At 42.3% G+C, this 26,352-nt stretch overlaps 1 protein-coding gene across 9 annotated transcripts in view; it reads left to right on the forward strand.

The window, feature by feature from the left end:
• The first annotated feature begins 16,259 nt into the window (after positions 1 to 16,259).
• LOC101471904 (RNA binding protein fox-1 homolog 2) overlaps positions 16,260 to 26,352 on the forward strand; it is a 55,432-nt gene continuing 45,339 nt past the window's right edge. For 3 of the 9 annotated variants that reach the window (XM_076882972.1, XM_076882971.1, XM_012922355.4), the window contains exon 1: positions 16,261 to 17,331. In XM_076882972.1, coding sequence (XP_076739087.1) covers positions 17,077 to 17,331 — 255 coding nt within the window. In that variant the 5' untranslated portion in view covers positions 16,261 to 17,076. Of the gene's footprint in view, positions 17,332 to 17,739; positions 17,773 to 26,352 lie in introns of those variants that run through there. The other 6 variants (XR_013098289.1, XM_012922352.4, XM_076882974.1 and 3 more) reach the window with 5 other exon arrangements.

Below are 26,352 nucleotides of genomic sequence, written 5' to 3' on the forward strand. Positions count from 1 at the left end.
CCCGGACCCACCCAGGGGCAGCCAGGCTACCAGGTCAGTAACCCACGTCCGTCAGCACAGACCCTCCCCTAGCCCCGCTGCACGCAGCCGCGAGGAAACAGTCACCTGAGAGCCAACAGAGCCCCTAACCGGACATGACCGCTACCCCGGGTTGAGCCCCCCAAGGAAGATGCCTCCGGGGAACCCCCCGACGCCCTAAGCCTGTCCCTACCCCCACACCAATCACAACAGTGAAGGCGGGACCAAACTATGACCCCCCACCCCCACTAGGTGATGGAGCTGATCAAAGGAGCCCAGAGCAATTGATCTGATGTGGTGGCAGAGGCTGTATCAAGACTAATGTAATCTAATAGATAATTTCTATATTGGTTAGAATTAAGATTATTTTTATTTTTCCAGTTCATGAGGACTGTTTTCTTGGCTATGCATAGGGCAGTGAAAACCATATGGGCGATATTCTTTTCTGAAGTGACATTATCTAAGCTGCCCAACAAACACACTAAGGGGGAAGTTGGAATGTTACATTTCAGACACTTCGATAAGTCTTCACATATCTCGCGCCAAAACTTCTGAACTGGTGGACAGAACCAAAGAGCGTGGATATAATTGTCCGGTGAATTGGTTTGGCAGTGTGAGCAGTTGTTGGTAGACGTAAAGCCCATCTTGAACATCCGATGACCTGTATAGTGCACTCTATGTAATATTTTGTATTGAATTAATTGAAGACTGGGATTTCTAATTAGATGAAAGGTTTTTAAGCAAATCTGAGACCAGAAGTTTAGGTCTAAGTTAACTGATAAATCCGCTTCCCATTTTGCAATAGGAAGTGATATTGATTCATCTGTTTTAGAAAGCATTCTGTATATTTTGGATAGTAATTTGGGGGTTTTAAGAGTAAGAAATTGAACCACACTTGGTGGTGTTTGTAGTTCAACTTGACCCGGTTTAAATTTCTTTTTTACTATGGATTTAACTTGTTGATATTCTAAAAATCTTTTCTTGTTGATCCCATATTGTGTAACTAGTCCGTCAAATGAAATAAATTCTGTTCCTTCTAGTATATGTTCTAAATATTTGATTCCTTTATCACTCCAATCTGAAAAGTTTATCATATTATTGTTTTGTAATATGTCAGGGTTGTTCCAGATAGGTGTACGTTTGCATGGGATTAATGAAGACACCGTCAATTTTAGAAACTCCCACCATGCTGTCAGAGAAGAGCTGATGTTGATGCTTTTAAAGCATTCATGTCGTTGGATGTTTGAGCTGATAAATGGTAGGTCTGAGATCTCTAGATTATTGCAGAGTGCTTGTTCTACATCTAGCCAAGGTTCATCTAAGAGGGTGTGTTTTAGCCATCCTGAGATAAACTGAAGCCTGTTGGCTAAGAAGTAGTGCTGAAAGTTAGGCAGTTCTAGTCCTCCTTTATCCTTGGTCTTTTGTAGTGTTTTTAAGCTTATACGTGGGGGTTTATTTTTCCAAAGGAATTTGGACATACATGAATCTAGAGATCTGAACCAATCTTGTGGCGGTTTAGTTGGGATCATTGAGAATAAATAATTTATTTTTGGTAAGACCATCATTTTTATAGCGGCAACCCTTCCCATGAGTGATATGGGTAGACATTTCCACCTAGCCAGATCATCTTCTACCTTCTTTAAAAGTGGGATATGGTTTAATTTAGTTAGATCTGCAAGCTTGGGAGAAACATTAATACCTAAATATTTTATATTTCCCGATTGCAGTGGTGTAGAAGAGGAATTATGGAAGGAGCAATTAATCGGTAGGACTGTAGATTTTGACCAGTTAATTGAGTAATCTGATATTCTTGCAAAAGAGTTTATCAATTCAATCACCCCAGAGATATTGGTTTGTGAATTTTGGAGAAAGAGTAACACATCATCCGCATAAAGGCTGATTTTATGTTCCACGTTCTTGCATTTTATGCCCTTAATTACTGAATTCTGTCTAATTGCTGCTGCTAGTGGTTCAATAAAAAATGCAAATAGTGAAGGGGAGAGTGGGCATCCCTGCCTGGTGCCCCTCAAGAGACAGAAGCTGGAGGATGTCTGGTCATTTGTTCTAACACAAGCTGTTGGGGAATTATATAATATTTTTAACCAGTTTATGAAAGAGGATCCAAAACCAAATTTGTGTAAAGTTGCAAATAGAAATTTCCAGTTAACTCTGTCAAATGCTTTTTCTGCGTCTAAAGAGAATATTGTAGTTTCTAGGTTTTTACTGTATGAGTAGTCTATCAAATTAAGTAATCTACGTGTATTTGTTGATGAGTGCCTACCTTTTATGAAACCAGTTTGGTCAGGATGAATTAAGAGGGGGGTTATTTTCTCCAGTCTCTTTGAGTGAGCAGTTCTTTCACCACCTTCATTGCTGTCAACAAAGACAACAGAGAGGCGATCCAAGGACCTCTGCACCGCAGACATATTCTACCACCCTGTGAGGTTTGTTTAAAGCAAACAAAGCAATACCATGAAACTGTTAACAGCAGGATGTCAGAGTCAATAGAGAGGACTCAAAAGAGCAACTTCAAATCAAACTATTTATGTAGTAGGTGTTTCTTTGCCAATGTCTTTCCCCTGCATTAGAAAGTAATAAGCCAGATGGAAGTACAACACACATCTATGCATTTCTATAAAAACTGACCTGCCCTGAACTTATAATCTCTCTCTCTCTCTCTCTTTGTTTTTCCTTAAAGTGATGGCTGTCCATTCTTCCTGTAAAAGTTGTAAATATAAACCTGAATGAATGGGAGTAGAAACTGTGTGTGCGCATGAAGACATGCTTGTGTCGCTGAGATTTAACAGATTTATGTATGTTCACGTAGCCAAGTGATAATCATATATAATAATCACTGAATAGTAATAATGTTATTGAACAGGTTAAACATTTAGATATCACAAAAAGTTGCAAAAAAGCAATAAAAAAAAACCCACACACAGCTGTGAAGTCAGCTGCACATGAATAACATTAGTACAATGACAACTTTAATCAGAGTGAGTTCAGAAGATCCAAAAGTGGGACACTAAAAACAAGCTAGTGAAAGCAAAAAGTGACTTTGAAAAATTTATTTCATAGAATTAAAACACTGATAGGAAAAAAAACTAAACATGAGAAGAATGGCAATCCTGCAGCGACCAATCAAAGAAGACTGTAATGGCTGCATTGTAAAGAAGTGAGTGAAGAAAGCTGATTTTTTTTTAGTTTTTCTGAGATATGCAGAGTTTTAACGAACAATTTGAACACTATTATTCATTTACATTATTTGTTCTCAACAGAGATGGGCAGTAATGCGTTACAAGTAACGTGTTACTGTAATCCGATTACAGGCACTTGCCCTGGTGGCCATTCTTTCAGTGGGCATTTCTCAACAACAACTACAAACACTAGTGAAGTGAATGGGCATTTAATTAAATAATGAAACATTTAATTCAATAATTAATGGCATATTTAATTCATTCATTTTGTCACTCCTGGCCCTCCACACCTCACTGCCATGATTGTTTGTGTAGTTATTGGATTCTAAAACTACTAGAATAGAATAGAAAACACATAAGATGCAGTCTCTGTTTTTTCTTCACCTTATTAATTTGAACTGAACTGAAATAAATCCGTTCTTTTCTGTATGGTAATGACTAGGACCTGTCCCAGCTGTCTCTGGTGGATTCAGTATTGTCTCCAATGTTTCTGATAACTTCCAGTTTGGGAAGTTTCCCATGCAGGTGAGGAATGCAGTGACTGACAGACTACCCCTCCTTCATTTAGGACCCATGCCAAACACTGAGTAAAGACTTCCTTGCATTAAACCTGCATAGCTGTTTTCACATTTATAACAAATCACCTAAGTGACCGGCAGTGATCGTATAGTTAGTGCTCTGAGTTGTTGCCTAAACAAGCCCTCTTCAAATCGGAGTTACAGCAGAGAGAATATGGCACTGAAGCAATGATGACAGCTTTAATAACCTATTTTATCTGCAATTATTCTTGTATGAAATTCTCTTAAAGTAGCAACTGAATTTCAACCAACTCAGCTAGCTCTGCATATTTTATTTCCTCTGTTAAAATAAAATGTGGCGGAGCCCAGCTGTAATTGTACCTTGCATTAATATGGTGTATTATTGATGGTGACACAGCACTGCTTAGCATGTCGTCCTGAATCTCAGGTGTGCCGATGACCTGTGCAGTATATGAGGCACTAAAATCCTGGTGGATTTCTGGGATACGAACAGGACGGAGTCATGTGAGTTCTATCAATATTGCACCACTTACGTCTCAGACCTGTATTTATGTATTTATGCACAGAAATCGCGCTGTAATATCCAGTTAACTGTCCACATTTGTACTCTGTTTTTCCATTTATTATATTTTTTTTCATTAATTTGTCTGAAAAAAGATCCACGTAGTAACCAAAGAGAGCCTAAATCAATGGTCTCTAATAGCAGCCAAATTATAAGAGCTTTCATTAGTGATGGTGAGATGAAGCCTTGTGATGAACTGAAGCTTTCCATCCAACTGGTCGACTCATGGTTTGAAGCATTGTGACGATTCATTGGCTCTACTGCGCCATCAAGTGGACGATTAAAGTCAGACAGGCTCAATGATTATAATGATGTGATGTGTAAACCTCTAAACTTAATAAATAAATTGTTTTCATGGTTATTTATCCCGAATATTGTCTCAGTATGTCTGATACAAAAGAGAAAGTGGAAACTATCAGGACAGAGTTTTGGTATGATTGTGTAACTGTGTAATCATGCTTATGTACATCTGGACAATGACACAAACTAGTGTGTGGTGCTTCACTTTTTAATAAACTAAAATCAGATTATAAGATCTGTGGTGTTGTTGATTTATATTATGGTACTTATCATTTGTGATATTTATTACTGTGTGCATACTTTATTAGGAGAGATGAGATTAAATGTTATCAGACAAATATTCTCTTCCTTGCTGGTTCCATCGAAGGAGAAATGTTCAAGTAAGTATGTAACTGGGACGTAATCCAATTCCACAACACAATGTGACGGGGAATCAGCTGTGTTTTGCTGCCCAATTTATTTAGAATCTGGTGCAAACCGGCGAGCCAGTTCCTGAATCAGTCACGTGGTACGGACTGCCCGCGAGGCCTCGAACATCACTGCATACGTAATCAAAGCAAGCCTCGATACACGCTTTACAAAACTACCACGAGATTACCCGACACACGCTTCAAAGCTTCGACACACAGGAGACATCACTACTGCACACAGCCTTCACACGACAACAGGTGCACCACACTGCTAAGTGTGTTTTGTGTTTAGAGTTTTGCTAAATGGGAGACTGAGCTTTGAATAGTGTTTAAGATTTTGGCAACAGTGGGACTGATTTGATGAAAGAGTTTTCATAGTTGACAGTTTAGTTTTTACAATGGGGTTTAGTGTTTTAGCAATTCAGAAAAACTCTAATACACCTGTGCTTTTCCCAGCAACTGAGGCTTTTACCCTGCACAGTTTAAGGTATGATAAAGCACTGACCTTATAAATGGCACAAAATACACATTTTAGCTGGGAGCTGGTCATTCACAGGGGAAAGGCTCCATTGTACAACAACAACAACAGTAGTAATAGTAATAATAAATTATTATTAGTCAGGCAAGTATATCATATACCAAACATGCTTCCAAACTAATGACATTTTTTGCATTCTTCACATCAGGTCAAAATGTACTTTTTTTTAAAAAAGTGACTGGCACTGCGGAAATGGATCTACAGCACCACTTAAGAAATTTTAAAGAACTTCTAACAACTTATTTACAGCTTGAAATACGTGTATGACATTTATTACACACAGATTCAGTGAACCCAATCCAAAGAGGAAGTCTGGAAGTCCGCCATTTTGAATGTAAAATGACATTTTGGCACAGTTTTAGTGTTTTCCAGGCATCGCTGGTTTACACATTCGCCTGCAAAGTGAGAGGTCACTGGTTAAATTCCATTTGGTTACTTCAGGAACTTTTTGGGGTTACTTCAGAAAGGGACATCTTCGTCAAAGCCATGTTTGTGGTGGAATTTTGATCATTTATCACTGGACATAAGATTTTCATCTCTAAAAATGTATTTTGTCCAGTCTGTCCCAAACTTCACACTTTTGATGACAGTCTGGCGACGACTACATGCCAATATCTGGTCACACATGGTGCCACAGTTCTCATATAACATTTTAATCAAGACTACCCCACTGTGATTGAAGTATTTCTTGCAAAACAATCATAACCAAACAAAACCTTTCCTGTTCTGTAAATGAACAGTAGGACAAAATGATTACTAGTCATTGCGGAAAGCACAATTAATGTTTTTGTTTACATCGTTGGAACGAGGAAAAATTCCCCCACCACAAAAACAGAAATACTCATGAAAGCAACCTGTAGTGCAAACACGAGGGCTGAATTTATTACTTCCTGCACTAGAAACCTGCCGATGTTGCTGATATGGATAGATCACCAGTCTTCCTTGTCTTTATCTTATTATCTCCTGTTGAGATGTTGCAGCAGAAAATGCAGCCTGGCCTGTTGAAACATTGTTTTTTTTTAGTGTTTCAACTGAAAAAATAGAATGCCTTTGATCCAAATGGAATGCATCTTGTGAAAAAAGGTGACATCTTGTGACATCACAAGATGATGACATAGATCCTTTGTTATGTCATCATCTTGCTGAGAGAAAAAACCCTTAAGTAGGAGCTTTGCTCTGTTAAACTTTAATGCTCAACGGACCTTGACCTGACAGCAAGCAAACCCTTTTTGGAGAGTTTTGAGAGAATTTTACTTAGCAATTCACCGACCAAGCCGACACATTTCACCATGTCAGCTCACCCATCCTTCAGCTCAAATGAGCTTGGATTAGTTAAAGGGAGCATTTTGGGAAAGCACTACAAGGTAGAGGCTTTCCTCGGAGAAGGGGGCTTTGGTATTGTAGCCAAATGTCGTGATACCATGACTAACCGAGCTGTGGCTATTAAAGTGAACAAGAGCCGCCCTGATATTCTGCAACAGGCGAAATTGGAAATTTTCATCCTGGAGCAGCTGCGAAGGTTGGATTCAGATGCCGCCAACATTGTTCAATGGAACGGCTTTTTTCATGACGGAGAGCGGGTTTGCCTGAAATTTGAACTCCTTGATCAATGCCTGTGGGACTACATACGGGACCGGAAAAACCACTGTCTCCCCATAAGCGAAGTCAGGCCAATTTTAGGTCAACTGACAAATGCTCTGTCCCACCTGGGTTCTGTGGGAATGGTGCACGCTGACCTCAAACCTGGAAACATCATGGTTGTAAACCGCCACGAGTCTCCCATCAAAGTCAAACTTATAGACTTTGGCCTCGCATGTCCTGCGTCTGCAGTGATGCCTGGTGACCGTGTGGGGACGGTTGGTTATTGTGCACCTGAGGTTATGCTTGGCCTTCCTTACAATGAAGCAATTGACATGTGGTCTCTGGGGCTGGTAGCTGTGGAGCTTGCTACAGGGCTGCCACTCTACCCTGGAAATGAAGACTATGATGTTTTGAAATTCATCATAGAGACTCAGGGTCAGCCACCAGATCATGTTCTAGACTCTGGCGTCTACACTGAAGACTATTTCATTGAAGACAAAGACAAGCAACAGCGCTGGACATTTAAGACTGACCAACAATTTCAGTATGAGACAGGATATGAGTCCCTGGAGACAAGATGCATAAAACTGACGCGTCTGGATGACCTTGAACAAATAATAATGTTTAGACGAGGACCAGAAGCTGGCCAACGCTTATTTGTCAGCTTAATTAAACAGATGTTGGCCTTGGATGCACACCAACGGATAACACCCTCGGAGGTTCTCCGGCATCCCTTTTTCAGCCCTAAGAGTTCCCTGTGCATTGACATGAGTGCTGAAAGATCACAAAACCCTGTGGTCTTTCAGCACCCTTCAAACTTGGAAAGCAAGAGATCACAGAAAATCAACTGCAGTTTTCAAAACTCGGTTGAATTTTCTCAGCAAGTATTCGTCCACACATCAGCCAGTCCATCATTCAGCTCAGATGAGCTTGAATTAGTTAAAGGGAGCATTTTGGGAAAGCACTACAAGGTAGAGGCTTTCCTCGGAGAAGGGGGCTTTGGTATTGTAGCCAAATGTCGCGACACAACAACCAACCAAGCTGTTGCCATTAAAGTCAACAAGAGCGACCCTGATATTCTGCAACAGGCACATGTGGAAATTTTCATCTTGGAGCAGCTGCGAAGGTTGGATCCAGATGCCGCCAACATTGTTCAATGGAACGGCTTTTTCCACGACGGACAGCGGGTTTGCCTGAAATTTGAACTCCTTGATCAATGCCTGTGGGACTACATAGGGGACCGGAATAAACAGGGTCTCCCCATAAGCGAAGTCAGGCCAATTTTAGGTCAAATCACAAATGCTCTGTCCCACCTGAGTTCTGTGGGAATAGTGCACGCTGACCTCAAACCTGGAAACATCATGGTTGTAAACCGCCATGAGTCTCCCATCAAAGTCAAACTTATAGACTTTGGCCTCGCATGTCCTGCGTCTGCAGTGATACCTGGTGACTTTGTGGGGACGGTTGGTTACTGTGCACCTGAGGTTATGCTTGGCCTTCCTTACAATGAAGCAAGTGACATGTGGTCTCTGGGGCTGGTGGCTGTGGAGCTTGCTACAGGGGTGCCACTCTACCCTTCGGAGAGTGACTATGATTATCTGAAATTCATCATAGAGACTCAGGGTCAGCCACCAGATCATGTGCTAGACTCTGGCGTGTACACTGAAAACTATTTCATTGGAGACAAATACAAGCAACAGCGCTGGACATTTAAGACGGAAGAACAATATAAAGGCTCTGTTCCAGGGACAGGACATGAATCCCTGGAGACAAGATACATAATACTTACACGTCTGGATGACCTCGAACAGCTAATGATGTTTAGACGAGGACCAGAAGCTGGCCAACGCTTATTTGTCAGCCTAATTAAAGAGATGTTGGCCTTGGATGCACACCAGCGGATAACACCCTCTCAGGTTCTCCGGCATCCCTTTTTCAGCCCTGGCCTCTCTAAAAGGTTCCCATGTATCAACATTGAAAGACCATACTGAATCAGTCTCCAGCATGGCATCTTCCACCCTGGACAAAAGTGATAAAAATACAAACTGGGGTTGGAAAATGACATTAACAGCAAATTACAATGCAAAAATTAATTAAGCTGCTTCAATAATGATCACTTTGGCTTCTTTTTTTTAAATTTTCACTCCCCCCACCCCAACCAGTCGTGGCAGAGGGCTGTCCCTTTCTGAGCCTGGCTCTGTTGAAGGTTTCTTCCTTTTTAAAGGGAGTTTTTCCTTCCCACTGTCGCTAAATGCTTGCTCATAGGGAAATCTTCTGATTGTTGGAGTGGCCAAAACTCTAGGGGAAGTAGCAATTCTTGTGAAAATTTAAAAAAAAAAGCCTACCAATCTTCAAAGCGCAGCAGTGGACACCTTACCATCACATCAGTCCTTCAATCAGACCTAAAACACCACCTTTACAGAAATAAATTCCATACAAATTGGAAATAAATTGCGTAATAATTGTTGTTTTTGATTGTTTATAAATATATAGTGCTACCCTTCAGCCTCCTAGTAGACATACCTGTGTTATGAATGTGAAACTCCTCTGATTTTCAGAAAAGTTGACCTCTGACCTTGAAGTCAAGGTCATTGAGATTTAAGCTTCACAGAGATTTTCAGTAGATGCAACCATGGTATTGACTTGAAAATTCTACACTATCAAAGACTTAGGTGCCCACAGCACCTCGCCATATACAAAAGATTTTTCTATTCATTTATGTATTATTAGTTTATTTATTTCTTCATCCCGCTCTCTCTCTTTTTTTAATTCACCTTTCTGTTGCGATGCTCTGGACATTTCTAAACCCCACAAGTTCAGCCTCAATTTTCAACCCAATTTTCCTATACTTTCACTTGAACACGTCCAGCCTTCACCTCTCACCGGTCCTCGTCCCCTCTTCTCACAGCTTCCTGTGTGGCCTCCCAAATCAAACACAGGCCCAAATCAGCCGTTTCTTCTTCTCTCTTCATTCTCTCTTCATCTTTTCAGTCTTTTCTTGGCGGTTAACTCCCAGCATGGCAAATATGAACTCAGACAGTCCAATGCAGTGCTTTCACACAGTCATGTCACTGGTACACTTTCCAGCTTGTAATTCAGAGCACATGTTCCATTAACATACATGCTGCTGGACCCTTCAGTGTTTTAGGTCAGTTGTACTGTCTTCTGCCTGCTGTTAATTCTTCAAATCTACGGTGTTGTTCTGTCTGTCTTCTGTCTTCATCAGGAGATTGACTGTCCTTTAAGCTTCTTCTCAGGATAAGGGCAGGATGAGAGGTGAAGCTGTAAAATTTCAGCCAAAGCCTGGCCTGTTTGTCGTTCCAATTATGTTAATCTATCATTTTGCCGCTGTACTCATCTGAGGTTGAGCCAAGTCCATGGGCACCTGTATTAACACACTAAGACATTTATTTAATATCATTTTCATTACTATTTCTTAGCACTTTCACTCTCTAATTCCTCTGTTTTCCTTTTGAAACGTCTCTCACAAGCTCACAAGCTATATTCAGACTTCCTGCCAGACACACACACACACACACACACACTCTTCACTTTACTGGATTTTCATCCGTTTCTACAGCCTAATCAAGCTCTTATTTTATGTTCACACTCTATATACCCTCTGTAACTCTACTAATTCTAATATAAAAAGAATGCACCCTCAGCACAGAAAAACAGAAAAGTCAGTGATGTACTAATGTAGCAAAAATAGGAAACATTAGAACTGTAAATGTTTTCTTCCTTGTCTGCAGATTAACAGTCCACAGGTTGGGTGCTCGCACTCTGATTCGTTCCCTGGAGATGAAGGAGAGAGAGCTCAGAGGACAGCAAGATGGAGGAGTGAAGGAGAAGGTGGTGCAGCTCAGTGTCCAATCAGGAGTGAGCAGTTCTTTTTTTTTTTTTTTTTTTTTTTGGCCTGTCCCGTTTGGCTCTTTTGCCATCAGAATTGTTGTCTAAAGGCAAAGAAAGATGCCCAACGGATTTACTTTACCAAACTGACCATCCCAGCCTTGCCGTAATGGTCCGTTTGATTCACCTTTTATTGTTTATTTTATTTTCACTTACTGAATACGGGACAGACTTGACTGGGGGAAAGAAGGGGAGAAAGAAAGAGGGAAAAAGAAACAGCTGAGAAGAGGGACGGGGGAGAAGGGCAAAAGACAAAAACCAACAGAACGGGCAGAGAAAAAAAAATGCATATATCAATCACCTGGATCACCTGCTGAGAAAGAAAAAAGAAAGCAAGCAGAAGAGAACAAGAGTAATAGAATAAACAACATCACAATGATATATGGGAATATGACAGTAAATACTAAATGTTAAACATTATTGTGCAGCACATAAGATCAACAGAACACAGTGTGCTTTGAGGTAGGAGCCAAAAAGGGTGTAGTTTGTGGGTGTGATCACCCGTGTGTACACCTGTGAGCATGGACGCGCTTGTTTTTTGTTTTTTAAAAGGTTCCTTCATGTAATAATCTGCTAGAGGGTGTGGGGGGGCCACAGCCCCGTCCTCCAGGGCGTGAAGCAGGTGTGGAGGAGATCAAAACTCCAGACATCCAGAGGCCCCCAGAACACAAGAGACCAAGGAAGACCAACAGAGGGGCAGCCGCGCCACTGTCCTGGAAAGAGCTGAGGACAGTCCCAGATGAGGGCTCACTCAGCAGCCGCGGAGCAGAAGCCAGGGGGAGTTGCAGTGACGCGCCCGTGAGCTCCGCCGGCAGCCAGCTGCGCCTGAGTGACCGAGCCCCAGGCCGAGAGGCCGGGGGCACCCCACCTCCGAAGTGGCCCGAGCGAGCCCCAGGCTCCAGGCCCCGATAAGTGGCCGCCAAGGAGTGAGCCGGTGTGTACCTGGACGCCCATCCCCGGACACAAAGAACCACCAACGCACCGATGTCTGAGGGGGTCCGCCACTGGCAGGGGAAGTGGTGGTAGGGGGAGATAGGCCTCCAAACCTTGGAGGGCCTGAGATGTCCCCAGAGAGGTGGCGTCTGATACCCAACCTGACATATAGACACAGACATACAGCCAGCTTGCAACAGTTTTTGTGTTTTTGGACTCCGTTCACGCCTCACCCGGACCCCTCTCCTTTCCCATCTACGTCTCGCCTCCGCCTGCACAACTAAGACTGTTACTAATCACTGCCCATCACATTTTAATACCTGACCCCACTTGCATTCCACTTGCATTCCTCCCTTCCCCTGCAGCATAGGGTTCACGCTCGGGATTTTACCCAGTGTCGGGTTCCTTAGCTGCTCCCCTTACAGCATGAGACTAATTCCCAGGACCTTTTTCACGGCACATAAAGCGTACGTCTAGTTCATGGTCATGTTTTTGTTGTGTGATTCTTTTAGTGATGTCTAGCTGTGCCATAGTGTGTATATAAGCTCATAACTTAACACAGAAACTTTAGCTTGTTTCATTGACCGAGTGTTTGATACTGTTCAAGAAGTTTTGTATGAATTAACTCATAGTGTACTTTCGTGGCCTGTGCCCACTAGTATTGCTTTAGTTAATAGTTCTTTCTTAGTGGTTGTTTCCCTTCCAGAGGATTTTTCTACTTCTCGCCCTTAGTTCATAGTTTTAGGTCATTTGCATTTTGTTGTTCACCCCACAGTTTGTGTCACTCTATTTGCAGTAATAAACAGTTGCGTAACATCCACACCTTGCAACTCTGAGTGTTGTCTGCACCTGAGTCCATTTACCTGTTTTTGGCCGCTCGGCAGTGACAGATTTTCCTTTTTTGAATCAAAAAAACACAAGTAAAATGAATTAAAGCCTTCCAATGCCAGTGCGGCATGCAGCCTCCAGCTCCCTCCGTCCTCACAGGCCTCTGTTGTTACAAAAGCACCGATTTAATTAAGAAAAACCTTTTTATTGTCGTTCAACACATTTTCACACATACACACAGCCCCCCAAAAGCAGTTGACTTAATTTATTATTTTATTTATTATTTTTGGACATATGATTATTGATTAGTACCAAGTTCAGAAATATCATAATGTGATGATTTTCATAAAACGTTATAACTGTTATTAACTCTTACTACTTCCTTTATTATTTCCTCAGTTATAAACCAGGGTTATAAATCACTGGTTTGACATAAGGTACATAATATCTCTCCAGATGTGCTAACTCATGGTGTCCAAGGTTATCTGGGGAAGTAGCTGAAAACAAAGTGAATCTTAACTAAAAGAGACACACAAGCCCCTTTCATCATCAAGAGAAAAAGGCAAAACTTAGAAGCTAAACAAATGTCAAGAAGATTAGATGAAAGCAGATACACTCCTCTCCATGGAGCAGGAGTAAATCATCAAAACATATACAGCCACCACACAGCAAAGGCAGGCTAACACTGGAGTTCTGCTGTCTCTTCCTAACTGCATAGGACAAACAGCTGCACACAACAGCAGGAGAGGGAGCAAAAAAACTGGAGCAAAATCACAGTGTTTCATGCTAGGCCTGTACGCCACACACAAAATGACCAATGGGTCTAAAAACTACTGGTTATGGAATTGACCCGTCAGCGATGGTCAGTATACTCCTCTAATTCTCAACCCTGGTCCGATCTCTAGCTAATCAGCATCCTGACTGGTAATTGCTGTACTTCTTATGTCCTCAGAGATCCTAATGAGGTCAAACGTACTGTCACCAACCTGTCCACAGGCTGACTTAACACCACATCAGGGTCAGTATGTTCACTGCAGAATGTTTTGTGTTACAGGGAATCCGAACAGGAGTTGCCTGTCTGGAGTTTGAGTTTGAGGCCACCGTGGTGAGAGGTATTTCCGTTTTTAGGATTTAGAAAACAGTTCTCTGTTATGTGGCTTCAACTACATCATTATTACCGAACGTGTTTGATTCAGTTTGGTAAGCTCCAACAGTAGACTTTGAACAGCAAGCTATATAATGACAACGGTGGTGTCTGAGTGTGTCTGTGTCTGAGAGAGAGAGACAGAGAGAAAAATATACTAGACTCACGAGTGTAAAAATTGGCAGCTGAAATACTTGAAATTCTGGCGAGCACTCCCGGAAGTTTTGGACGCCGGGTGATCATTCGAGCTGGAAGTGTTCCCACGCTGGAGACAGCCTCAACTGCCGCTCATAAGCCGTCACCAGCTGCAGCTGATTGTTTATTAGAGACACAGATTAGAGCACAGATATGGAAACTGTTTATTCACTGTCACAAACACTCGCACTGTGTGGGGAGAATCGAGAAGATCACCTTGGAAAGCCACAATGCTGAAGATTTGGATATATTTGTTGTCATCACTGTTAATAAATTCACTGCTTTGTCTCGGAAGAGTCTTGCGTTGGGGTCTGCTTCCTGAACCCACACCCTGACAGCGATACATGTTAACAAAGAATATGCTTCGATTCCCTGTAGTGAACAACAGTTGTAACTCTAAATTTGCTTTAACAAGTAGGTCTTTCTATAAGGCTTAATTCTCCAAAGTGTGGATAAAAGAAAAAGTAGAAAAGATGAAAGTAATTCCTTGCTTGTATGTTTGCTTTTCAATCATGAACTGTGCTCCTTTCTGTGTGGTAGGAAATTTGTGACGGCAACTGGTCACGCTTCTCACACCTGACAAGCTTCCAGAAAGGTCAAAAGGTCAAAGGGAAAGTCCTGAGATCAAGGGTCACCATCAATCACACTCAGATTCTTGAGTGGCATAATGTACCCACCTGTTTAAATGTTTAAATGCATTGAAATGCTGCCATGTGACTGGCTACGCAGGTACTCGTGTTAACAAACAGTTGAACAGATGTACCCAATAAAGTGGCCAGTGAGTGTAGCTGGAGATCTGCAAATAAACTATGCCTACTACTACCCTCAGCAAGTGACATCAATATAGAATAAATAGCAGTAGGCAGGAATCAGACAAAGTCAAATAAAAAACTCTGTTAAATGAGTAACGAATCCTCCTCCTGAAATGCCCTGTGACCTCTTAACCAGCTGGATTAAACACAGGTCAGAGGACATCAAAAGATCAAGAAGAATGATCTCAGTAAAGTGTCATTTCCCGTAACAGATATTTTGCTCTATTTTTCCACAACCCATGAAGTCCGTGTTGGTAGTAATAGCTGAGTAATGGCTCCCTCTGCCTCTGATAGGAAACAGGCAGACGGGAGGAGTGATGTGACCTCACTGCCGTCAATCATTGCAGGTTCAGTGGGTGGCAGGGAGACAGGTAGAGACAAGGGTGTCGTTAGAGTGAGTCACAGAGATGAAGGGAAACACACACACATAAACATACAATACCTCCATCATGACACACATTTAGACACAGACAGCTGAGCAGAAAGTGACTGCGATCATCTGTTTTAAGGCAGTCAGGTGAGGTGCAGGATTTACGGCTCAAGTATTTTTATTTATTTTTTCTGTTGGTTGGTCACTGTAAACATTTCCTCACATCAGCAACTGTATTTGATAAGTGTTACTTTTTGTATGAATTATATAACATCAAAGCCCGGTAGTCAGGATGAAAGCGGTTTCCTATCGGACGCTTTGTGACTGAAGACCCACAAGGGGGCGCAACAACATTAAGAAACACGACTGTGCTGTGAAGCGTTGCTTAAAAACCGAAAGTGGAAAGGCCGGTTTTGGGCTCCTTTGATTGATTGATTTGTTTAATCCCCCCCTCCCATTTTATTTAAGTACTTTAGGCCTTTGGCTATTAGCTGCGTGTTTTCATTTATGTGGTTATGTAGGTTTCCTTTTTGCAAATGTTGGAGGCGTATTTTGCTACAAAACTGTTACAATGGGAGTAGCTGACTCCCAATAAAAATAACGAACTAAATAAATAAATAAAAATAATAATAATCATATGTTGTTCAAAAGCAAAATGTGGCTTTTGTGTTTTTGAGATATTTCATTAATATTTATATATTTTACTATTATTCATTATTATTATTATTTATTTTCTGCTTAACATTTTAGGTAATTTTAGGCGCAAAAAATAATAATTTTTGGGCATCGTCACGACCTGCAAAATAGTGCAATTTTTATATTAACTGGGAAAAAATAAATAAATAACTGAGGGTTGAGGAGGAGGGAGCTCTGAGGTGGTGGGATCAGGAGGGAAAAAAGGAGGAGAAGGAGACCGAGGAAAGGCAGACCTCAGACCAGCCCGCCTTACCTCACTCCCCCTGTCCGCGAGCCCGGTGTTCACGGGCAAATCTGACCGCAGATCAGCGCACTCGGGCTCCCTACACACTACGAGTTACACCAACTGGGACTGAGACCAGAGGAAATCGTGTTCGTCGGTAGCCAAGGTACGCACGCCAAGACTCATCCACAGCAGACCGAGGCGAGGGAACGGACAAGAAGGGAGAGAATTCAAGGGGAAAGCTGGTAGGAACCACAGAGGAGTTCACTGCAAAAGAAAAAATCCCCACGCGTTTAGGGGCGAGAGGAGAGGGTGACTGGCTGGCCCCGCAGAAGGAGTAGTATTACGCGAAGCTAATTTCCAACATTTTCTATTCTTGGCAGCGAGAGTGTGCTCTCCGAGCCACATTTATAAAGAGAGCTAGCGGAATGTAATGCTAGCAGGCTAGCCGATGTTAGCTAGCTAATTAGCTTGTCAGGCATCCGAGAGTCGGACGTGTGATCTTTATTAAAATAGGACACTGTCGTCGTTTTTCTTTTTTCAGGGGGAAAAAAGAAAGAGAGGGACAACTGTACTTAATGTGCTTTGTGTTGGATTCTGCCATGGTTTTAAAGGGGTGTCTCGCATAGCTAAGGCTAAGTTAGACAATAAACAGTGCAAGCTTGTGTATATTGATGAAAATCCGTTCAATATTATCTGTCTGGGAAAAGCCAAATCCATTGTGAATATCGAGCCGTGGACAAACCAAAAGGAGAAGGCAAAGGTAACAAAAGAAAAGAAAAAGCCAAAGAGACTTTTGACTGGTGACTGTCTCCCGTCCAATGTTAATGTCGACCGACGTTGCATCTATTATGCTACCCGTTAGTCGGGGAATAATGGACCGGGAAAGGGACATTGATACAGCAGCCGGACCCCATGCAAACGCGGCCGGGGGTCCAGCCGTGGTCCGAGGGATGAAGAGAGGAGATCCGGAGCCCGACGCTCAGACTGCCGCTGCCCTCACTGACTTGTCCGGGGCGGAGTGCAAAAGACCAAGGATAGACGGGATCGGGAGTGTTGTCGGTGACATTGGCCAGGTATGAATGCAGTGTAAACACAAAAGATATGTTTCTCACATCTGTGTCTTTTTTGTTTCCATCTGTTACAAATGCTGCTCACTGAACTCAGTATCATCCGCCCTCCTTTTCCTTCTTCGCTGTTTTTTCTGTTTGCTTCTAAGCATCAGCTAGGAAGGATGATGTTTTTGACAGCCCCCCCTCCACGCGCGCATTTTCCCCTCTTGATAATCATGCATCGTTGCAACAGCAAATCCTTTAATTATAACAAGCGAAACGCAGGAAAAGTGTCTCAGTAGTAAACGCGTTGCTTGCTGTGATTATCGAGGCTTGCTGTTTGTTCCTCTTGGTGCTGCTCTTACCAAACCAGACAAAGGTAATATGATCCAGGCTCCATTGCTATGACAGTCCCAGACACCACGGCAAAGATCAGAGCCATTCATCATGCCTGCCTCACAGAAGGTAAACCAGTGCTTTGTCACATGTTGCGAGGGATTTTGTATTTTTATACTTATGTGGATGAAATTACTTTGAACTGTGCGGATAATTTGTCAGTGAGTCTTCAGAAATCCTGACACACACATGCAGGGCATTTAATGGCTCCGTGCCCCCCATGATTGTCGCTAGGTGTTAAAAGAGAGAGGCAGACAAGGATTGGGGGAGGGGTCACCACAGAGAAAGACAAAGAACAGAGCCTTTTTTTTTTTTTTGAGCTTGAAGGAGCGAAGGGTCTCTGGGGGCCCCTCCTTAACACGGGTCTTCCCTTGCTTTTATGACTCGACTGCTGAGACAGCAAAGCATCAGCGTCCATTCCTGCCTCCCCGGACCAACCTGTGTACGTTACAGTAAACTAGAGAACTGCCGAGGCGCAGGGTGCACCTCTCACTTGTTCTGCCTGGATCTCTTGCTATTTATTTCTCTCTTGCAAACACACAGCACGCATCATTCCTACACCTACACACACATGCTTTGAAGTGCCCCTGTAATGCAATAGTACAAGAGAAAAATTTCAGCTGACATCTGGTGGGTTTTGTTTTTTTTTTTTTTCTTTTTCAAAGACCAGGGAAACTGCTCTAACGGTAGTCGAAGGGCAGGCGGACACGACTTGAGGTCGTCTGCAGGTAATTGAATCCTGGGGAAACTGGTAAAATGCTTCAATGGGCTGTGCAGCTGACCCGCTGCAAAGACAGAAAGGTCCAAGTGTGATGCTGTGATGCTCAGTGAGCCTCACAGAGGATGGATGTTGATGATGGGAAAAGGTTATAGCCCGCTGGCAAAGATGATGTGACAATGAGCAGGGCGGCATGTGGTGGATTCTCGCTGCCCATCGGTTGTATTGATTGTTGGGGTCGGGGTGAGGTCGTGTAAATGAAATAAAAGGGAGGATGAGGCTACAGCAAGAGAAAGAGAGTGCGCCGAAGGTTGCACGTGGAGGATAAAGAGGGGAAAGCGAGGATCGTGGTTTAATTGGGCACAATGTGCGAGTGGATTAGAGGAGAGAGAGAGAGGTGTGACTGGGGACTGATAGATGGATAGATGTGGGGATTTTGGGGTGGGGGTGGGGAGGTGGGATAAAGGAGACTGATGGCAGAGTGAAAATCTGAGCGGTTAGTTTGCATCCATCAGGCGGCATGATAAAGTATGCGAGGGAAGTGATGGATGGCAGGCATGACACCATCAGTTGTGGGAGAGATAAGCATGAGGACAGGGCCTGAATGACGATAATCAGCTCAGTGACACTTTATGCAAAGGATAAATAAATCGGAAAATGACATTGAGGGGATGTATCGAGTAGCTCTCGGGCGCTGCATGGCTGCTCGCGATGGAGATGATGACTCCAGTGGATGTTCCTTGAACTAAATGCACCCAGCAATTACTGTAGGGCTCCTGCAGTGAGCTCGAGCTGGTATACTTCTGACCTTCCAGGCTGACTGCAAATCAGGACTGTAATAATAAACGAGAGTGCAGCCTCCCCTCTTTTGTTGTTGCTGCTCTCCTCCCCCGCTCCACCTCATACAAACTGCACCCCTTCCCACCCCCACCCTTATCTGTCCTCTGATTTGTCCCCCTCCTGCCTCCCCCCAGGCATATTTCCAGATTGCTAATTGACTCCTGGTTCACAGGCTTTCAGCGTGCCACTGAGGCAAGCCCCCCCCGGATTCACTCTTTCCTCTGTGCCGCCCCATCTATCTCCCCCACTGCCATCTTTGATAATGTCTTCATTTCTCAGCCCGTCTCCCATCACTCAAATCGGTGGAATATCCATTTCTTTTTCCCAGCTGTGTTGTCTTATTTTCCTCTCTCCTTTTCCCCCCTTTCCCCTCCGCTTCATCTCCCCCTATGCGCTCTTTCTTTGTATGTTTGGTACGCTCTGTTGGTCTTATTGATGCTTCCCCTTGAGGCAGCACTGTTGTCTGCGCTGAGGTAGTGGGAGTACAGTATCCAACTCTCCCTCTTTCCGCGTTTCTCGGAGAGCCGATTTGTCCTATCGTTGGCAGTAAAGAGGCTTTGTGTCGCGCTAACGAGATCAAAGCTCATTTAGGAGAGGGCATTAACCAGAGCGATCGCTTTAATGGGGCCAGGGTGGAGTTAGGGTGGGGGGTGTGGGCGGTATGTATGAACAGATCACTGAAAAAGATTATCACCGATAGCGCACGTTTTTTTTTTTTTAATTCATAGTGTTCACCACAAGCAGCATCCATAGCACTGAGAATCATTACTTCTCGTGGAACAAGTGAAGTTAAAGTTTAGTCTGCTGAGCAGCTTCAGAACTTATTGTGCTGCAAACATGAGAGCTGATGGTTGCCTGAGAAAAGAGACGTTAAAGAATACCCCCGCAGCCCAGGCAAGAAAGTAAATTGCAACAAGAACTTTAAAGTCTCATGAACCTTGGATATCACAACAATATTACATGTACCCACCGTAATTGCACCTCCTTTTTTTCCCCTTAGGCCCTCAAAGCCACATGACAAAAACAATAAAAATGCATAAATATTTTAAAAATATGTAAAACTGAACATTTAACAATTTGTTTAAATAGTTTATATGCCCTTGTTTCATTTTAGTGCAGTGTAAAATTTTACTGCGTCTGTTATTTCTGCCGGCGGTAGTTTCTGTGCTTCTCTCTGCATGTGTGAGGAGTTTTGATTGGAGCTTACTGTAAGACCTGCGTTAGACTGCTGCGGGGGGTCTTTGTCAAACCTACAACGTAAACCATGTAAGTGGCTAACGTTGTTGCTCGCATTTATGCTTGTGTTGGTTCATTATGTGTTTAAAGTGTGGTTGTGGACTTTATTCCCTCCAGAGTCCCCGTGCTTGTTGTTTTTCTTTTTCTTTTTTTGTGCATCATAGGCAAAAATATTGGTCTTTGTGTATTTCCCTCATGTCCATTCCAATAGTTTTGGTGATCTTCTTTCCTTTGCTGACATTTGTGAGTCCATATATTATGATGTGTTATGATTATTATTCCTTATAGTGAGAGGATGATTGTCATTTTCTCGCTGAAAAATTCATCAACTGCAGCAAAAGACGAGTCGAAAATGCACACGATGAATCAATTGTGCTGAACAGGCCAATCACAATAATGGGCCAATCCAACCTATAGTGACATTTCTGGGCAGGTACGCTTCAGATTATGCTGTAGGTTATGGAGGGGTTTGTGGTTGTGACGTAGCTACAGCAAAATTTTCCAGCTGAGGCATTCCCCAGTGAGATGTGTAAAAGCTGATCAACCCCAAATCCTTTAGCTATTAAAATCAATTATAAGTGTTGCCAAGTTACATGTGTGTTGCATGTATCCAAAGGTCTGCCTGGGTCCATGTGATTGCATTGTTGTCATAATGTGGTAAACACGAGGCTCCATGTGCACATCTGCATGCCCTCAATTTTGTTGCATACACTCTGCAGGCACTACTAAGACACCCTCTGTGCATGCATCCCCAAAGTGTGTAATAACTGTTCATCCCTGCGTGTTTGCACGTGAGCGTAATCCCTGGATTTAACACTGACTTCGTTTGACTGGCACAGCTAGACTAATTAGTGGTTAGTAAAAGTGATGAAAAAAGAAATGCAAAGACAGGGAAAAGTGTCAGTGAGGTAACAGGAAACCCTGTATGGAAGAAACAAAATGATTTGTTGGCAAGTAATAAGTGAAGAGAAGATTAATCTGCATTTTTGTTTGATCATGATTTATCAGTAGTTTTTTCTTTTTTTCCATCCTCCCCAATTGGGTTGATTAACTGCCTTTCTCCTCCATACATTATTGTAAACTGAAAGGGACAGAGGGTTTTTGTTTAGCTGCGATGCACATTTTTCAATTTTAAGACTATTAAAGCCTTAAAAGATGACTTGAGATAACAGTAACACTCAGATTCACTGATAATGAAAAAAATCATTAGTCACAAGCAGCCAGAAGTCAGCAGCTGCCATTATGCTAAGAAGAAATATCCCCAGAAGTGGAAAGTGTTAGGAGGACGGGGAGGTGTGGGACCAGTTGTGTGTTCGGCACATACTAATGTGCTAACATGTGTTGCAGAGGGTCACACAGTCCCAACCTGGTCTCGCATTATGTGCTGTGCAGCTGTTAATGATTGCTGTTAAACTTTGAGCCACAGCACAGTGGACTCACCCTTGACTTTTGAACCAGCAACGATAAGCTAAAATTCCCCATATGCAGTTGCTCAACTCCTCTTTTCTCCCTCCCTTCTTGTGTTCAGCTCAGCTCACTACGCAACAGCATTATTACCCAAGCATCGACAGCAGACAAAAGAAGGACGCCACTAGGGCTGGGCCATATTATACCGTTCACGGTAATACCGGTATAATGTTAGGCAACGATAGGAAAATGAAATATCGCGATAGAATGGGAGTAAAACGCGCATGCGCAGTGCCTTTGTTTTCATACGCACATGGCCGATTGTTGAGTGAAACAGATGAACCAGAATTGGTTTGTAAAAATGGTGCAACTTCAGTGATGTGGAACTGGTTTGGTGTTTGTCCATCAGATACACAACAAAGCACATTTTTTTGCAGAACATGCAAGCGGCCGTTGTTATTGTCATATTTGTCGGACTAAGATGCTCTTAAATCTGGGAGTAATCTGGGTCCTAAACTCTGTGTTCTTCAGGTCAAACAACACTGCAGCATCACTTAGAGTTAAAAACTGTCTAAATTCTTTCATCTTTAATAAAACGATCAGCATTGCTGCTTTACCAGGTGTAACTATAAAGTTTAACTTCCAGGCATCCATGAAAACAAAAGTTATTACATTTAACGGAGTTAGAAGTTAGCAGGAAGCTAGCGGAAGTTAGCTCGCTAGTTTCGCTAGTTACCTAAGCATGATATAGCATGTTCTGACGGAGAGATTTCTGAAAAAAATCAAACTTACAGCTCTGCTATCACTTCCAACATAAATGAAGACAGGAAACTAAACAGCAGTGACGTTTGTAGGGTTACTGAAGTTGGGCTAGCTGGTATATAATGATGTGCTACGTGATCGCTAGCGACACAGCTATGTTAGCATAACATAAACAGTGAAGCTGGAGGACGAACACTAACACTTTTCCACTTATAAAAGTTAACGTGAAGGTTCTTCATGGTTAGAGACAAATGCAATCGCATGGCAGGATACTGTAAACGGACCAAACTTCAGTCAGGAGAACAACTGAGATAATCCATCCACAATACGAGGTTAGTCATTAATATACTGCAACAACATGGGAATAGAGCAGCTGCCAGAGAATTCAACATTAAGGAATCAATGGTACAGAAGTGGAGGAAGCAAGAAGAATGAGTTTAATAAAGTTTGATTTATCTGACTGCTTTGTTTCGCTTAATGTGCCTTATAATCCCGTGCACCTTATGGTGCGAAAAATACGTACTGCACACTGCAGTTTAATGTTGCAAAGCACCTCTTTTTAACTTCAGTGGATATTATACATGGTTATGCTCAGGATATGTCAGCCCATTTCTACTGGAAATGCCTTTTGGTTAAACTTTCAGCAAGGAATTTGCATTTGCACTGTTACATTTTTATAAAGCTTTAATGTACATAAAAACCAGCTTCTTGTTTAAGTGAAAATAAATGGAAGGTTGTCTTTTTGCGCTAGTAATGTTGTGGAGTTGTATTTTGTCTCGCATCAATTATATCGTCGGTTATATCGTTATCGCAAATTTTCAAATATATATCGTGATAAATATTTTTGGCCATATCGCCCTGCTCTAGACGCCACCATTCATAAAGAGATCAGAATAGGTTTGAGATCCCTTTGTCTCTCACTTGATTTCCTGGTTTCAGCTCCTTCACATGGCACTTTCATGCTAGCACTCCCTTTATAGTCATCATGCCACTGCTCCCCCACCCAGCATAGCTCCTCCCCAAGGCTGCCCCCAAACTGTCACATGTGCTCCCATCTCCTCCCACACATACAGCCAAATGTCAATTCAGTGCTTCCCTTACATGGGGGTCATCTGCGATGTGCTGCCACAATACCCATCACAGCTGTCTATGAATGATACCCTGGTTTGCTATGTGAGTTTTCCCAACTTCAGCTGAATGCACTGCGATAGTTTTGTATTTCTTTGATTTTTATTTAGTTCTTTTAAAGCTTTTATTAATGAGGCCTTACAGCATAAAGCATGTCCACAGTGCACTAAGAGCTCTGCCTCGGCAGACTGAAACAATAATTAGATCTGACAGAGAAGAGTGAAGCAACCTGTGCAGGTTATTGGTGGAATTTATGAATTGCGTTTAACTTGGTGGCTTAGTCCAGTACCAGTTAATTTACAGTTTGACCTTTGAAGTTGTGCCACATTAACAGTTGGATCCTTTTGCTATTGTGTTGTGTTATTTACAACATTCATCAAATCTTTTTTAAATTCTCGGCTTTACTTTGTGATAAAGGCAACAAAGAGTTCACATCTGTTAAATCACTAACTGGACATTTGTCCAGTAAACACTTTTGGCACTTGCAATATTTAGATAGTTACACAACTGCCTTGTCTGTCCAAACTTGACACGTGACCTTTTCAAATAAATTGTAAATGCCTTTAGAAGGTTATTTTAAACATCACCATTTTGACCTAATAGATGTTTGATTGTAATCTCTACATTATTTGGAATGAATGGACAAACAGTTGTGAGATACAGGGGTGTAGAACCATTGAGCGGTAAAATTAAATCGCTTCATCCTTGAGTTCAAAGGTGACGCTTGTTCTAGATGTAGTGAAATTTCTTTCACGTGTTCTTGATACTGTGCAAAGGTCTTGGGCCATTTCTTTATATTTCACTTCCAAAGGGCCAGACTTTTTTGTAATTTAAAAAAAAAAAAAAAAGGTAGTCTTGAGTAGTTAGCATGGGTCTATACACTTACATGAAAAGTCCTGAGCCCCCCCTACTTATGGATTCCAAATCCAAAAAAAGAAAAGTTGAAGAGGAAAATGGAGAATTTAACAGTATGTGCACAGATTTGTTTGTTTTCACCACCAACGCTGCTGGCTTAGAATAGAATAGAATAGCTTACCGGTATACTCAAACTGTGGCTGGTCTTTAGCCAAAATTAAACTGAAACTGGCCTCTCTCGCTTAACTTTTGCTATTCTTAAAACTTTGAGGCTCCTAAATGTTTTGTTTGTTATCAAGGTAGCCCACTTTTGTGATTCATTTGCATAAAAACAGGATAATGAATCATACGTTCTCAGTCTGGTTTTGAAAGCTGACTCAAAGCTGGCCTGCAGAGCTTTAGAGCTGCTCTGTTTCAAAGGAGGCTTAAACATGCTAATTGAATTTTTCTTCCTCCACTTTTTAGTAGTTGCATTTTATGTTTCTTATTTAGACAGTTTTATAATTGAAACAAGGACTGGAATTCTTTATAGTATTGTAATGAGTACCAAATAATGATAAGATTTTTCTTTGGTCAAAAATGTGGTGGTAAAGTTTGCAGATGCTTTCTTAAACTTTAACCACCCAAATCTGACTGGTTTCTCCTTGAGTTTAAGTGAGCAGGTGTGATCTCGTTTACAAGATTAGGACAGGTTTATCGACAGATGGGCAAACAGATAATATAACTCAGTGAAATAACAATGTGGTCCAGCTATAGATGAGTGCTTTCTTGTGCAGGAACCTTCATGCGGAGACGTACGGGGACCTGCATAATTCCCAATTCCTAGGTCATCTGTTTTTATTAGCAAATCCACACAGTCGGTACAGAGGAAACAGTCATCAATAAATCCACCCAGTGAAGTGCCCTCGAGCTTTATATTTTATTAAAGTCGGAACCACCACCATCACCAAAAAAAAAAAAAAAAATGTGTCCAGTTCACATCAGAGGTGTTGAAGACTCCTACTCTTTTAGAAAATACATCGCTTAAAAGAGAGAAACTCGGGTAGTTGTAGCGGTGCCATTGTGTGGGCACAGTTTGGTCTGTAAAGTGAAAAAGATGCTGTTGTGATAAATGAGCCTTCAGTTCTCGGGAAAGCTTGTGTTTCATCTTGTCTTTCTGCGCTTCCTCTCGGTCTTTGTCCTTATGTCCTCACATATTGACTACCTCCAATGCATTTGTCATTCTGAGCGTCGTCTCTCGGCTTTAATACACCCGTCTCGAGTCCACCATATCCATCACTTTGTGGCTCTTCTGCACTTTTCTCCATAGCTATAATACGGTACGCTGGTGTCTACGTTTCCTCCTCCACGGTTGGGTTTTGTTGACTTGATAGAGCTGGTGGTGGAGCTGATCAGATGTTAGCATAGCTGTGATTTGACATTTGTCAAATCACCCCTCCTAGATTATTTTGCCACACCTCAGACATAGGCATGCAGCAGCAGATATATCAAAAAAGTCTTTTTCATGATGATTTGGAGGGAGCAGGTGTGTTTTTTATTTTCCCCCCCCTAACATTTGGTGATATGAGACCACAAAGCCACCTCCTCGGGCTGTTCTGTTTGGGACCGCTGGAAGCCTGCAGCGGCCTGCCTAATTACCGTCTCCCCTCCTCCCTTAGTCTCCCTCCCCTCTCACCATCTGTTGACCTCATGTCATTTTGTCT

Source organism: Maylandia zebra, linkage group LG4 (assembly GCF_041146795.1).
Source record: "Maylandia zebra isolate NMK-2024a linkage group LG4, Mzebra_GT3a, whole genome shotgun sequence".
Lineage (NCBI taxonomy): Eukaryota > Metazoa > Chordata > Actinopteri > Cichliformes > Cichlidae > Maylandia > Maylandia zebra.